The sequence below is a fragment of the Zea mays genome, chromosome 1 (genome assembly GCF_902167145.1).
Source record: "Zea mays cultivar B73 chromosome 1, Zm-B73-REFERENCE-NAM-5.0, whole genome shotgun sequence".
In the NCBI taxonomy this organism is placed as follows: Eukaryota; Viridiplantae; Streptophyta; class Magnoliopsida; order Poales; family Poaceae; genus Zea; species Zea mays.
The window spans coordinates 68,984,636-68,998,726 of record NC_050096.1 but is presented as its reverse complement, the minus strand read 5'-3'; the positions used below and the strand labels follow the sequence as shown (position 1 = coordinate 68,998,726).

The following is a 14,091-nucleotide window of genomic DNA, read 5'->3' as shown; positions in this document are numbered from 1 at the left end:
TATAGGTATATTTTGTTTTTTAGAAGAGCCCGTTTATTAAAAATAGTTAAAAAGCTAAAATGCAAAATTTAACACCGCGCCAGTCTCAGAATGTGGGCAACAGCCGTCATTGTTGGGGGCCCAATCCACCGGCTGGTCAAAAGCCTACATAAAAAAAAGGGTAGGGCAAAGACACCCGCTCGGCCCATTTACGGACCAAAAGCCAGTGACCAGCGCCGGGTGCGTCGACCGCTATAAGCCTATAAAGCCTTAGGTTTTACGCTACTCCTTCCACAGTTCCACGCCGCCACTCCCCCCAACCCGACCACGCTGCGCCTCCGCTTGACCCCCAGCCGAGGGAGGAATGGTACGTTCGCGCCGCCGCTGCCGCCTCCCCGGCAGCCCCCGTCCGCCCGCTCGCTAACATGCAGTTGTTGTGGCTTGCAGGGTAAGGGTACGGGCAGCTTCGGCAAGCGCCGGAACAAGACGCACACGCTCTGCATCCGCTGCGGCCGCCGCAGCTTCCACCTCCAGAAGAGTACCTGCTCCTCCTGCGGTTACCCCGCCGCCCGCATCCGCAAGTGTAAGATCCGCCTCCCCGCTTTCTTCCTCTCCCTCTCTCTTCGTCCGTCTGCCCCGCTGCTAGATCTAGTCAATTTTAGTGTTTACCCTTTGCAGTTTGTAATAAGTTGCTCCGTGGCATGTATCTAGATGGACAAACAGTGTGTTTTGATATGTTTTATCATGAACATAAAACTGGACTAGTTTTTGAACGCTGTCACATATGTAGTAGGTTTCGTGCTTCTAGCTTTGTAATCTGTTTATTATTATGCTATTGGTTTATGTGCTTTCTGCTTATTGTGCTGCTGAATTTGTCCATGCTGGAAACGATGAAGAAAACATCGGTCAGTGTTTCTGATTATACTTGATTGACAAGTGACAACAATGTTTCGCAATGCAATCTTGCATTGCCAGTTGCTGATTTTGTGGTGCTATAGAACAGTCGGTTACTCGATTTGTACGAACCATGTTATATTGTGATGCTGTTCACTCCTTGTATGTTTGGGCATTGCCTCATCTAGAAACTTTGCTGTATACACTTTCCGTAATACGTTCACCAGTGATTTTGTTTACTAACAACTGAATGAAAGCTATGAGGCATTGCCCTCATCTAGAAACTTTGTTTTATGCACTTTTCCGTAATATGTTCAACCCTGATTTTGTTTACTATCTGTTGAATGAAAGCTATGATGAATCGTGGAAATTAAATTCGCATGTCAGACTTCAGAGATGCTTTGGCATTAATGAGAAGATGTTTCATGTTCTGAGCAGTGAGCATCACTCTACTAAGTTCTGTTTTTGATGGGTCACTGGTTTCTTGTATTCTAACACAAATGTTTCTGCTTACCTCCTTTGTTGGAGTCTTATGGACACTTTCTATCATTGACACTTTGCTCATAATGCTGCTACTTATCTCATTGTGTGAGTTTGCACTACGTCTAAACACTTCTGTTGCCTGCTTCAACTGTTGATGATCAAGTGATGAGCAATTAAATGCTCCAATGCTATGATTGGAGTTATTCTCCTATGATTCCCAAGTTTGAAGTCTGATGATCCTGTTTTTATACCCTTGTGTGCCATATTCTGAACAGAATGATACCAAAAAACAATGATTTTCACCGTTCTCTTTGAAAATTTCAAGCATTTTGTAATTGAGCGTCATAGCACTGTTATTATTCTATTTCAGTATTGTTGTATTCCTTACCAAGTTACATAGGTAGTTTTTTCTTGCCTGTTTCCCTGGTCAGATGATGAGTATTTAACTGCAACAATATGATGGGATTATTCTCCTGTGATTCCCTCGTTTTAAGTCTCTGATGACCCACCACATTTTTCCGATTTTCTTTGGCTGTCTGTTTGTCTTTTGACTTCGCCTCCGCCTTCTTGACGCCTTACATGTTTTTACTTTATTTGTTTTTCTGATGGGTTTAGGTTTTCAATTATAGTTTGGTTTCTAAGCAATCGAACTGCACTGCATTGATTGGAAATTCTGTAAATCTGAAACCTAGTTTTAGGATTATATGCCTTGCTTGATTCAACTTCATATTCTAACCTGAATGAACTCAATGTTAACATAGTGGTCCACTGTTTCAGATAACTGGAGTGTGAAGGCCATCAGGCGCAAGACAACCGGTACCGGAAGGATGAGGTACATGCGCCACGTGCCTCGCCGTTTCAAGAGCAACTTCAGAGAAGGTACCTTTCTTTTGTTGTTTACACCACATGTTAACATGTGAATTTTCATATTCCTTTGTTAAACTTGGGAGTGGCTTAATTTGTGTGGTTTTTCTTAACCTCAACCCAGGGACTGAGGCTGCTCCCAAGAAGAGTGCTGCCGCTGCCAACTAAGTCTGGATGTTGCTATCAAGAACCTGATAAGCTAGAACATTGGAACATTTTGCTTGAGTTGTACTTCTGAACTATTTAGCCCAAATACTCTGGATGTACTGGTTTATAGTGCTTTGAATTAAAGTCAGACGCCCTGGTGGTTTGATGTTTCTTCTTTTAATTATTTGGTACCACAGTTTGATGATGCTCATGCTCGCATGGGAAACCTTTGCGCCCTGTACGGTATTAGAGGAGAAAGAGAGCTGCATCTTCCGAGTTACAAAGTTGATTAAGTGGGCAGTGATTTATTTGGTGGCTTCCATCATATTTATTAAGTTGTGGAAGCACACGCAAATTTGCTAAAAACATTATCCGAACCTTTTGTAAATTATTGTACACAGGTCACTTGCGTGATAAGCACTGACAGTAAGTTTCTGTCTGTAACGGCGATGAAAGATACCCCGTTTCAAATTTCTTTTTTTTCACATATTATTAAAAGACATGTAACTTGAAATACTAGAACGTTTTGTAATCTAAAACGTATGAACATCTTGTAACTAGAACAGTGGGAACGTCTTAAGATACACAATTGCATATCAAAAGATAGCAAAGAGTTCTTAACACATCTCACGATTGCATATCAAAAGATAGCAAAGGGATTTTAACACATCTCACTACCTGCCCCTCCACGCACTCCTGTGCGGCAGCGTCACTTCGAGTTATGGGGCTAGGTCTCCGATGTTTTATTAGTTGTCGTTTTAAACAAGTTTTAAGTTAAACTTATAAAATTTTAATTGTAAATAACAATTTTATTATTTAATTTTAAAACCTAATGTTTATATGCACTGATTTATCTTAACAATTACTTTTATAAAAGTATAAATATATCAAGAGTTTATTTGTACTTTATAAAAAAATATTGATGAAAGTTATATTTTGGAGACCGTGTTGTTGTCCTAAATAACAACTAAATGCGTACACAATGGGTGTCTTAAATAGCTAGCTGATGTGGAGCTTAGAGAAGAATAAAAATAATAATATATCTCACCCCTAGTACTTGGTCCCACACGTAATACACTCAGTTTAATACGTGAAATCTCGTATCTATTTGCTGTCTCTAGCTATTCTCGTTTTTCCCATATTTTCTATTCACATAGGAAAGAGAGTGAATCTAGCTAGTGAAATAGCTAGCCATTTGGGACACCCTAAGGCTATCCGCAGCGGTTACCCCTAAATTTCCCCCTAAATCATTTTTTGCTTCACATCATCAACATTTGACTCCTATTTTTTCATCTCTGAGAGCACCTAGAGGGGGGGGGGGGGGGGTGAATAGGTGATCCTGTAAAACTTGAAACTTAGGCCACAAAATTTGGTTAAGTGTTAGCACAATAAGCGCCAAGTGGCTAGAGAGGAGTCTCAACAAAACACAATAACCACAAAGATATCAATCACAGAGATGACACGGTGGTTATCCCGTGGTTCGGCCAAGACCAACACTTGCCTACTCCACGTTGTGGCGTCCCAACGGACGAGGGTTGCAATCAACCCCTCTCAAGCGGTCCAAAGACCCACTTGAATACCACGGTGTTTTGCTTTGCTTTTCTTAATCTCGTCCGCGAGGAATCTCCACAACTTGGAGTCTCTCGCCCTTACAAAGATGTTCACAACGAAGCACGGAGTAAGTGAGGGATTAGCAACTCACACAAGACACAAAGATCACAACAAATACGCACACACAAGACCCAGACTTAAGCTCAAAAGACTAGCACACTAGAACGGAGCTCAAATCACTAGAATGTCGAACAAGTGCGCAAGAATGAAGTGTGAGTGATCAAGAGTGCTCAAGGAATGCTTGGTGTACTCCTCCATGCGCCTAGGGGTCCCTTTTATAGCCCCAAGGCAGCTAGGAGCCGTAGAGTGCATTCCAGGAAGGCAATTCTTGCCTTCTGTCGCCTGGTGCACCGGACAGTCCGGTGCACCACCAGACACTGTCCGGTGCGGATTTCCTTCCTTAATTGGCGAAGCCGACCGTTGGTGCCTTGGAGCCATTGGCGCACCGGACACTGTCCGGTGCACACCGGACACTGTCCGGTGCACACCGGACAGTCCGGTGCCCCCTCCCGACCGTTGGCTCGACCACGTGTCTCGCGCAGATCGCGCAGCCGACCGTTGGCCCCGCCGACCGATGGCTCACCGGACAGTCCGGTGCACACCGGACAGTCCGGTGAATTATAGCCATACGCCGTTAATTCCTTCCCGAGAGCGGCTAGTTCGCCTGAGCCAGCCTGGCGCACCGGACACTGTCCGGTGCACCACCGGACAGTCCGGTGCACCCAGACAGAGCTGACTTTGACTGAACAAAGCCATCTCTTCTCCAATTCGATTTCTCCTGTTTCCAGCACTTAGACACAATACATTAGTCCCTAAAACAATGTACTAAGTCTAGAAACATACCTTTTGACTTGATTTGCACTTTGTCCACCACTTTGCATAGATCAACACTTAGGCACTTGTGTTGGACACTAAATCACCAAAATACTTAGAAATGGCCCAAGGGCACATTTCCCTTTCAATCTCCCCCTTTTTGGTGATTTATGCCAACACAATATAAAGCAAGTAGAACAAGTGCAAAATCAATCCAAATAAGAACTCAAAATTGTTTTGATTCAAATTTGGCATATATGGATCATTCTTTGCCACCACTTGGTTTGTTTTTGCAAATCAAACTCAATTTCCTATCTCTAAGTCAAACACACTTGTTGAAACATAAAGAGAGATATTTCAAGAGAAATTGATCAAAGATTCAAAAACTCCCTCCTTTTCCCATAATTAAGCCTTCTTCCCACAAGAGACCAACTTTGGACAATAAGAGACAAACAAGAGTATTTTGACAAACAAAAACTCTAACTCTACTATTTTCAATATTCTCAAGTGGTAGCTGATCCATTTCTTGCTTTGGCCTTATTTTCTCCCCTTTGGCATCAAACACCAAAATGGGATCAATTTTGGCCCTTTAACCCCATTGTCTCACCAAAATCTTCAACTAAGAGTAAAAAGGCAATAAGAGTACGAAGATGAACTTGGAAAAGTTACTCTATCATCGGAGTGCAGTGGAAGACTTGCATGGTCCAAGTCCACCTTTTCCCTTTCAATCCTCCTTCGATACTAAATCAAGCAAACTCAAGCACATGGTTAGTCTCAAAGGGTCAAGTTGTAACACATCTCCCCCTAAATATGTGCATCACTTTGCAACGGACTTGTGAGGTCCGGGGAGTGCTTGTACAACTTGAGCACCATAAACAAAATGCATAAGGAACATGATCAAAGGCATAAACACATGTATGCTATAAATCAATCCAAGTTCCGCGAATCTAAGACATTTAGCTCACTACGCAACTTGCAAAAGGTCTGCTCATCTAAAGGCTTGGTAAAGATATCGGCTAGCTGGTTCTCGGAGCTAACATGAAACACTTCGATATCTCCCTTTTGCTGGTGGTCTCTCAGAAAGTGATGCCGGATGTCTATGTGCTTTGTGCGGCTGTGTTCAACAGGATTATCCGCCATGCGGATAGCACTCTCATTATCACACAGGAGTGGGACTTTGCTCAAATTGTAGCCAAAGTCCGAAGGGTTTGCCTCATCCAAAGTAGTTGCGCGCAACGCTGTCCTGCGGCAACGTACTCGGCCTCAGCGGTGGATAGGGCAACGAAGGTTTGTTTCTTAGAACTCCATGACACTAGGGACCTTCCTAAGAATTGGCACGTCCCCGATGTACTCTTCCTATCGACCTTACATCCAGCATAGTCGGAGTCTGAATATCCAATCAAGTCAAAGGTAGACCCCTTTGGATACCAGATCCCGAAACAAGGCGTAGCGACTAAATATCTAAGAATTCGCTTCACAACCACTAAGTGACACTCCTTAGGATCGGATTGAAATCTAGCACACATGCATACGCTAAGCATAATATCCGGTCTACTAGCACATAAATAAAGTAAAGACCCTATCATAGACCGGTATGCTTTTTGATCAACGGACTTACCTTCTTTGTTGAGGTCGGTGTGTCCGTCTGTTCCCATCGGAGTCTTTGCGGGCTTGGCGTCCTTCATCCCAAACCTCTTGATCAAATCTTGTGTGTACTTCGTTTGGGAGATGAAGGTTCCATCCTTGAGTTGCCTCACTTGGAACCCAAGGAAGTAGCTTAACTCGCCCATCATCGACATCTCGAATTTCTGAGTCATCACCCTGCTAAACTCTTCACAAGACTTTTGGTTAGTAGAACCAAATATTATGTCATTGACATAAATTTGGCACACAAAAAGATCACCATCACAAGTCTTAGTAAAAAGAGTTGGATCGGCTTTCCCAACCTTGAAAGCATTAGCAATTAAAAAGTCTCTAAGGCATTCATACCATGCTCTTGGGGCTTGCTTAAGTCCATAGAGCGCCTTAGAGAGCTTACACACGTGGTCGGGGTACCGTTCATCCTCGAAGCTAGGGGGTTGCTCCACGTACACCTCCTCCTTAATTGGCCCGTTGAGGAAAGCGCTCTTCACATCCATTTGGAACAACCTGAAAGAATGGTGAGCGGCATATGCTAGCAAGATACGAATGGACTCTAGCCTAGCCACAGGAGCAAAAGTCTCCTCAAAGTCTAAACCTACGACTTGGGCATAACCTTTTGCCACAAGTCGTGCCTTGTTCCTTGTCACCACCCCGTGCTCGTCTTGTTTGTTGCGAAACACCCACTTGGTTCCCACAACATTTTGCTTGGGACGAGGCACCAGTGTCCAAACTTCATTTCTTTTGAAGTTGTTGAGCTCCTCCTGCATGGCCAACACCCAGTCCGGATCTAGCAAGGCTTCTTCTACCCTGAAAGGCTCAATAGAAGAGACAAAGGAGTAATGCTCACAAAAAGTTAACTAATCGAGACCGAGTAGTTACTCCCTTGCTAATGTCACCCAAAATTTGGTCGACGGGATGATCCCTTTGAATCATCGCTCGAACTTGGGTTGGAGGTGCCGGTTGCGTTTCTTCCTCCATTTCATGATCATCTTGTGCTCCCCCTTGATCACACGCCTCCTGTTCATCATCTTGAGTTGGGGGTTGCACCATTGTTGAGGAAGAAGGTTGATCTCGTTCATCTTGTTCCTGTGGCCGCACATCTCCAATCGCCATGGTGCGTATTGCGGTCGTTGGAACTTCTTCATCTACATCATCAAAATCAACAACTTGCTCTCTTGGAGAGCCATTAGTCTCATCAAATACAACGTCGCTAGAGACTTCAACCAAACCCGATGATTTGTTGAAGACTCTATACGCCTTTGTATTTGAGTCATAACATAACAAAAAACCTTCTACGGCTTTGGGAGCAAATTTGGAATTCCTACCCTTCTTCACTAGAATGTAGCATTTACTCCCAAAAACTCGAAAATACAAAACATTGGGTTTGTTACCGGTTAGTAGCTCATACGACGTCTTCTTGAGGAGGCGATGAAGGTAGACCCTGTTGATGGCGTGGCAAGCCGTGTTCACGGCTTCCGACCAAAAGCGCTCGGGGGTCTTGAACTCTCCAAGCATCGTCCTCGCCATATCTATAAGTGTCCTGTTCTTCCTCTCTACCACACCATTTTGCTGTGGTGTGTAGGGAGCGGAGAACTCGTGCTTGATCCCTTCCTCCTCAAGGTACTCCTCCACTTGAAGGTTCTTGAATTCGGACCCATTGTCGCTCCTTATCTTTTTCACCTTGAGCTCAAACTCGTTTTGAGCTCTCCTTAGGAAGCGCTTGAGGGTCCCTTGGGTTTCAGATTTATCCTGCAAAAAGAATACCCAAGTGAAGCGGGAAAAGTCATCAACTATAACAAGACCATACTTACTTCCTCCTATACTTAGATAGGCGACGGGTCCGAAGAGGTCCATGTGAAGCATCTCCAAAGGTCTTGATGTGGTCATCACATTTTTGGTGTGATGAGAGCTTCCCACTTGTTTGCCTGCTTGACAAGCTGCACAAGGTCTATCTTTTTCGAATTGCACATTAGTTAAACCTATCACGTGTTCTCCCTTTAGAAGCTCGTGAAGGTTCTTCATCCCCACATGTGCTAAGCGGCGATGCCACAGCCAGCCCATGCTAGTCTTAGCAATTAAGCATGCATCTAGTCCGGCCTCCTCTTTTGCAAAATCAACTAAGTAAAGTTTGCCGTCTAATACACCCTTAAAGGCTAATGAACCATCACTTCTTCTAAAGACAGACACATCTACATTAGTGAATAAACAGTTATATCCCATATTTCATAATTGACTAACAGATAACAAATTATATCCAAGAGACTCAACTAAAAACACATTAGATATAGAGTGCTCGGATGAAATAGCAATTTTTCCTAACCCTTTTACCTTGCCTTGATTCCCATCACCGAATATTATTGAATCTTGGGAATCCTTGTTTTTGACGTAGGAGGTGAACATCTTCTTCTCCCCCGTCATATGGTTTGTGCATCCGCTGTCGATAATCCAGCTTGAACCCCCGGATGCATAAACCTGCAAGGCAAATTTAGGCTTGAGTCTTAGGTACCCAACTCTTGTTGGGTCCTACAAGGTTAGCACAAATATCCTTATGGACCCAAATGCAAGTTTTGTCTCCCTTGCATTTTGCCCCTATTTTCCTAGCAATTACCTTCCTATCCTTTCTACAAATAGAAAATGAAGCATTTAAAACATGATATATTGTAGAAGGTTCATTAACTTTCCTAGGAACATTAACACCATTTCTCCTAGGCACATTTCTACCATGCATACAGGAAGGACTAGAAGCAAACATAGCATATGAATCATAAACATGTGAATCAAAAGCATCATGACTTCTAGTTGCATTTCTAGCATGTCTCCTATCATGATACATAAAATCATGGTTCTTTTTAGCACTACTAGCCATAGGGGCCTCCCCTTTCTCCTTGGCGGGGATGAGAGCCTTATGGATGGTTAAGTTCTTGGCTTCCCTCTTGAAACCAAGTCCATCCTTAATTGAGGGGTGTCTACCAATCGTGTAGGCATCCCTTGCAAATTTTAACTTATCAAATTCGCTTTTGCTAGTCTTAAGCTGGACATTAAGACTAGCTACTTCATCATTCAATTTAGAAATTGAAACTAGGTGTTCACTACAAGCATCAATATTAAAATCTTTACACCTAGTGCAAAATACAACATGTTCTACACAAGATGTTGATTTATTAGCTATTTCTAACTTAGCAGTCAAGTCATCTTTTATGCTTTTTAAACTAGAAATAGAGTCATGGCATGTAGACAATTCACAAGAAAGCATTTCATTCCTCTTTATTTCTAAAGCAAGGGATTTTTGAGCTTCTACAAACTTGTCATGTTCATCATATAAGAGATCCTCTTGCTTTTCTAGCAATCTATTCTTATCATTCAAAGCATCAATCAATTCATTTATTTTATCCACCTTGGTTCTATCTAGACTCTTGAATAAACATGAATAATCTATTTCATCATCATCACTAGACTCATCCTCACTTGAAGAAGCATAAGTACTAGTGTTACGAGCGCTTACCTTCTTTTCCCTTGCCATGAGGCAAGTGTGATGCTCGTTGGGGAAGAGGGATGACTTGTTGAAGGCAGTGGCAGCGAGTCCTTCGTTGTCGGAGTCGGACGACGAACAATCCGAGTCCCACTCCTTGCCAAGGTGTGCCTCGCCTTTTGCCTTCTTATAATTTTTCTTCTTCTCCCTCTTGTTCCCTTCTTCCTGGTCACTATCATTGTCGGGACAGTTAGCAATAAAATGACCAATCTTACCACATTTGAAGCATGAGCGCTTCCCCTTTATCTTGGTCTTGCTTGGCTGCCCCTTGCGACCCTTTAGCGCCGTCTTGAAGCGCTTGATGATGAGGGCCATCTCTTCATCATTGAGCCCGGCCGCCGCAACTTGCGCCACCTTGCTAGGTAGCGCCTCCTTGCTCCTCGTTGCCTTGAGAGCAATGGGTTGAGGCTCATTGATTGGACCGTTCAACGCGTCGTCGACATATCTTGCCTCCTTGATCATCATTCGCCCGCTTACAAATTTCCCAAGAACTTCTTCGGGCGACATCTTGGTGTACCTAGGATTTTCACGGATATTGTTCACCAAATGTGGATCAAGTACAGTAAAGGACCTTAGCATTAGACGAACGACGTCGTGATCCGTCCATCGTGTGCTTTCGTAGCTCCTTATCTTGTTGATAAGGGTCTTGAGCCGGTTGTATGTTTGGGTTGGCTCCTCTCCCCTGATCATTGTGAATCTTCCAAGCTCGCCCTCCACTAACTCCATTTTGGTGAGTAAGGTGACGTCGTTCCCCTCATGTGAGATCCTGAGGGTGTCCCAGATCTGCTTGGCATTGTCCAAGCCGCTCACCTTATGATACTCGTCCCTGCACAAAGAGGCTAACAACACAGTAGTAGCTTGTGCATTTCTATGAATCTGTTCATTGATAAACATAGGACTATCCGAGCTATCAAATTTCATTCCACTTTCCACAATCTCCCATATGCTCGGATGGAGAGAGAATAGGTGACTACGCATTTTGTGGCTCCAAAATCCATAGTCCTCTCCATCAAAGTGAGGAGGTTTGCCAAGTGGAATGGAGAGCAAATGAGCATTTGTACTTTGCGGAATACGAGAGTAGTCAAAAGAAAAGTTCGAATTAACCGGTTTCCTTCTCTCGTAGTCGTTGTCGTCGTTGTCCTTTTGGGAAGAGGTGGACTCATCGCTGTCGTCGTAGTAGACGATCTCCTTGATGCGTCTTGTCTTCTTTTTCTTCCCATCTTTGCGTTTGTGGCCCGAGCCCGAGTCAGTAGGCTTGTCATCCTTGGGCTCGTTGACGAATGACTCCTTCTCCTTGTCATTGATCACAATCCCCTTCCCTTAGGATCCATCTCTTCGGGCGGTTAGTCCCTTACTTGAAGAGAATGGCTCCGATACCAATTGAGAGCACCTAGAGGGGGGGGGGGGGGTGAATAGGTGATCCTGTAAAACTTGAAACTTAGGCCACAAAACTTGGTTAAGTGTTAGCACAATAAGCACCAAGTGGCTAGAGAGGAGTCTCAACAAAACACAATAACCAAAAAGATATCAATCACAGAGATGGCACGGTGGTTATCCCGTGGTTCGGCCAAGACCAACGCTTGCCTACTCCACGTTGTGGCGTCCCAACGGACGAGGGTTGCAATCAACCCCTCTCAAGCGGTCCAAAGACCCACTTGAATACCACGGTGTTTTGCTTTGCTTTTCTTAATCCCGTCCGCGAGGAATCTCCACAACTTGGAGCCTCTCGTCCTTACAAAGATGTTCACAAAGAAGCACGGAGTAAGGGATGGATTAGCAACTCACACAAGACACAAAGATCACAATAAATACACACACACAAGACCCAGACTTAAGCTCAAAAGACTAGCACACTAGAACGGAGCTCAAATCACTAGAATGTCGAACAAGTGCGCAAGAATGAAGTGTGAGTGATCAAGAGTGCTCAAGGAATGCTTGGTGTACTCCTCCATGCGCCTAGGGGTCCCTTTTATAGCCCCAAGGCAGCTAGGAGCCGTTGAGTGCATTCCAGGAAGGCAATTCTTGCCTTCTGTCGCCTCGTGCACCGGACAGTCCGGTGCACCACCGGACACTGTCCGGTGCAGATTTCCTTCCTTAATTGGCGAAGCCGACCGTTGGTGCCTTGGAGCCGTTGGCGCACCGGACACTGTCCGGTGCACACCGGACAGTCCGGTGCCCCCTCCCGACCGTTGGCTCGGCCACGTGTCTCGCGCAGATCGCGCAGCCGACCGTTGGCCCGGCCGACCGATGGCTCACCGGACAGTCCGGTGCACACCGGACAGTCCGGTGAATTATAGCCGTATGCCGTTAATTCCTTCCCGAGAGCGGCTAGTTCGCCTGAGCTAGCCTGGCGCACCGGACACTGTCCGGTGCACCACCGGACAGTCCGGTGCACCCAGACAGAGCTGACTTTGACTGAACAAAGTCATCTCTTCTCCAATTCGATTTCTCCTGTTTCCAGCACTTAGACACAATACATTAGTCCCTAAAACAATGTACTAAGTCTAGAAAAATACCTTTTGACTTGATTTGCACTTTGTCCACCACTTTGCATAGATCAACACTTAGGCACTTGTGTTGGACACTAAATCACCAAAATACTTAGAAATGGCCCAAGGGCACATTTCCCTTTCAATCTCCCGCAGCGGTTCCCCTAAATACTCCCTCTATACCCCACTACCACCATAAAATATTGTTTTACCTACTTATACATCACCCTTATCAATATATTTTCTACTGAAAACACACTGTTGCGCACGTTGCTCGAGGGCAAGGGGCCGACTCACTCCCCCCAGATCTGGTGAATCCCTGTAGCATGCGCTACCACTGTAGCAGCTTTAGCGGTCACCGTTGCGGGAGCTAGCGTGGTACTATGGACGCTAAATCAAGGGGAGGGGCGTCCGACGGAGAGCGCTGCAGACAGCCTAATAAGATACCCGAGGGAGTAGGTGTGGTGCATATGCAAGAGCACCGGGGTTGCAATGATAGGGGCGTTTGACAGAGCTCCTACAACTCCGCTCCCAACGAGAATCAATCATGCAGAGTCAAACGGTAAAAGTCTGAACTGCTCCATGGTAGGATTGGAGTGAATCTAATCTCTATTTTGTACTAGAGAGGAGGAACAAAAAAAACCTACTTCCCACCGCTCCCAACATACTCTCCACTCTCTGACCCCTCAGAAATCACTTCACAACCAATTTACCAAACATTTTTGTCAAATAAATTCACTTATCTAGAGACTAGAGAATCACTCGAAATCTCTATTAGATAATCAGCTCGTCAAGCTAGAAAATAATGGAGGAGAGCGCTGCCAATATAGCCCATAATTATTGGGACCGGAAAGCGATGATACGGTGATCGATGACGGCGACCGTGCCTTGAGTTGAGTCAGTGGCCGCTGACGTGACGAGCAATAGTCGGTGGCCGGTAACGTAACGCTCGAGATCTTTTATCTTATGGCTGGTTGGTAGGTTCGCATGGAATCCGTGATTACTCCACCACAACGGTCGGCCTCTTCTAACAAAAAAGTAAAGGACCTCCCTTCCATTTTTTTGTATTTTAGAATTTTTTAAAAAATATTCACATTTGGACCATTGATTTATTGAATGACTTAGTCTTATTTTTGAATCATTTTCTCGGCGTCACGGCTTATGACGCTGAGGTAACACGATTTAGCGTCATAGATCTTGGTGCTAAAGTGCGTGCTTCGCTGGCGATGAGAAGATGATATGGCGCCGACGTGGCCGAGCTTACCACCGAGCTTGTGTCTACTTCGCAACGGGCGCCGACGACGATGACGGTGACGACCAGCAGTGGGTAGCTCACCGACTGCACCAGCGTGACCACCCATCGGTTCCGCCCCCATCATGCGAGGTAGAACGTACCTGGACAGCAGGCTCGACGCGACGGACCCCACCAGCAACGCGGCGTAGTTCGCGATCACTCGATCAGGAGCAGCACCCGACAGCGCTAGCCAGCGGTGGCTCCACCCGCGGCAGTCACCATTGTTCGCAGACGACTCGTCGAGGAGGAGGAGGATCGGTTGGCAGGGATTTTGCACGATGCTGAGAGGAGATATAGATAGACTGTCCATCGAGGTAGAGGTAAGGTATTGGGGTATGGGTATATGT

The 14,091-nt window shown here is 45.0% G+C and overlaps 1 protein-coding gene and 3 non-coding genes across 4 annotated transcripts; all 4 read left to right on the top strand.

Annotated features, from left to right (window-relative positions):
* Positions 1–272: 272 nt before the first annotated feature.
* On the top strand, positions 273–2,548 carry LOC100284994 (60S ribosomal protein L37-like). The gene is made up of 4 exons (NM_001291560.2): positions 273–346; positions 427–562; positions 2,134–2,235; positions 2,345–2,548. Exons 1-4 carry the CDS (start codon positions 344–346, stop codon positions 2,386–2,388), a joined length of 285 nt encoding a protein of 94 aa, NP_001278489.1. The 5' UTR covers positions 273–343; the 3' UTR covers positions 2,389–2,548.
* On the top strand, positions 1,219–1,314 carry LOC111590708 (small nucleolar RNA R64/Z200 family). Its single transcript, XR_004855748.1, has one exon. It is a non-coding gene; the product is annotated as a small nucleolar RNA R64/Z200 family (small nucleolar RNA).
* LOC111590697 (small nucleolar RNA Z199) lies at positions 1,513–1,595 on the top strand. Its single transcript, XR_004855738.1, has one exon. It is a non-coding gene; the product is annotated as a small nucleolar RNA Z199 (small nucleolar RNA).
* LOC111590695 (small nucleolar RNA Z199) lies at positions 1,782–1,862 on the top strand. Its single transcript, XR_004855736.1, has one exon. It is a non-coding gene; the product is annotated as a small nucleolar RNA Z199 (small nucleolar RNA).
* Positions 2,549–14,091: the final 11,543 nt, after the last annotated feature.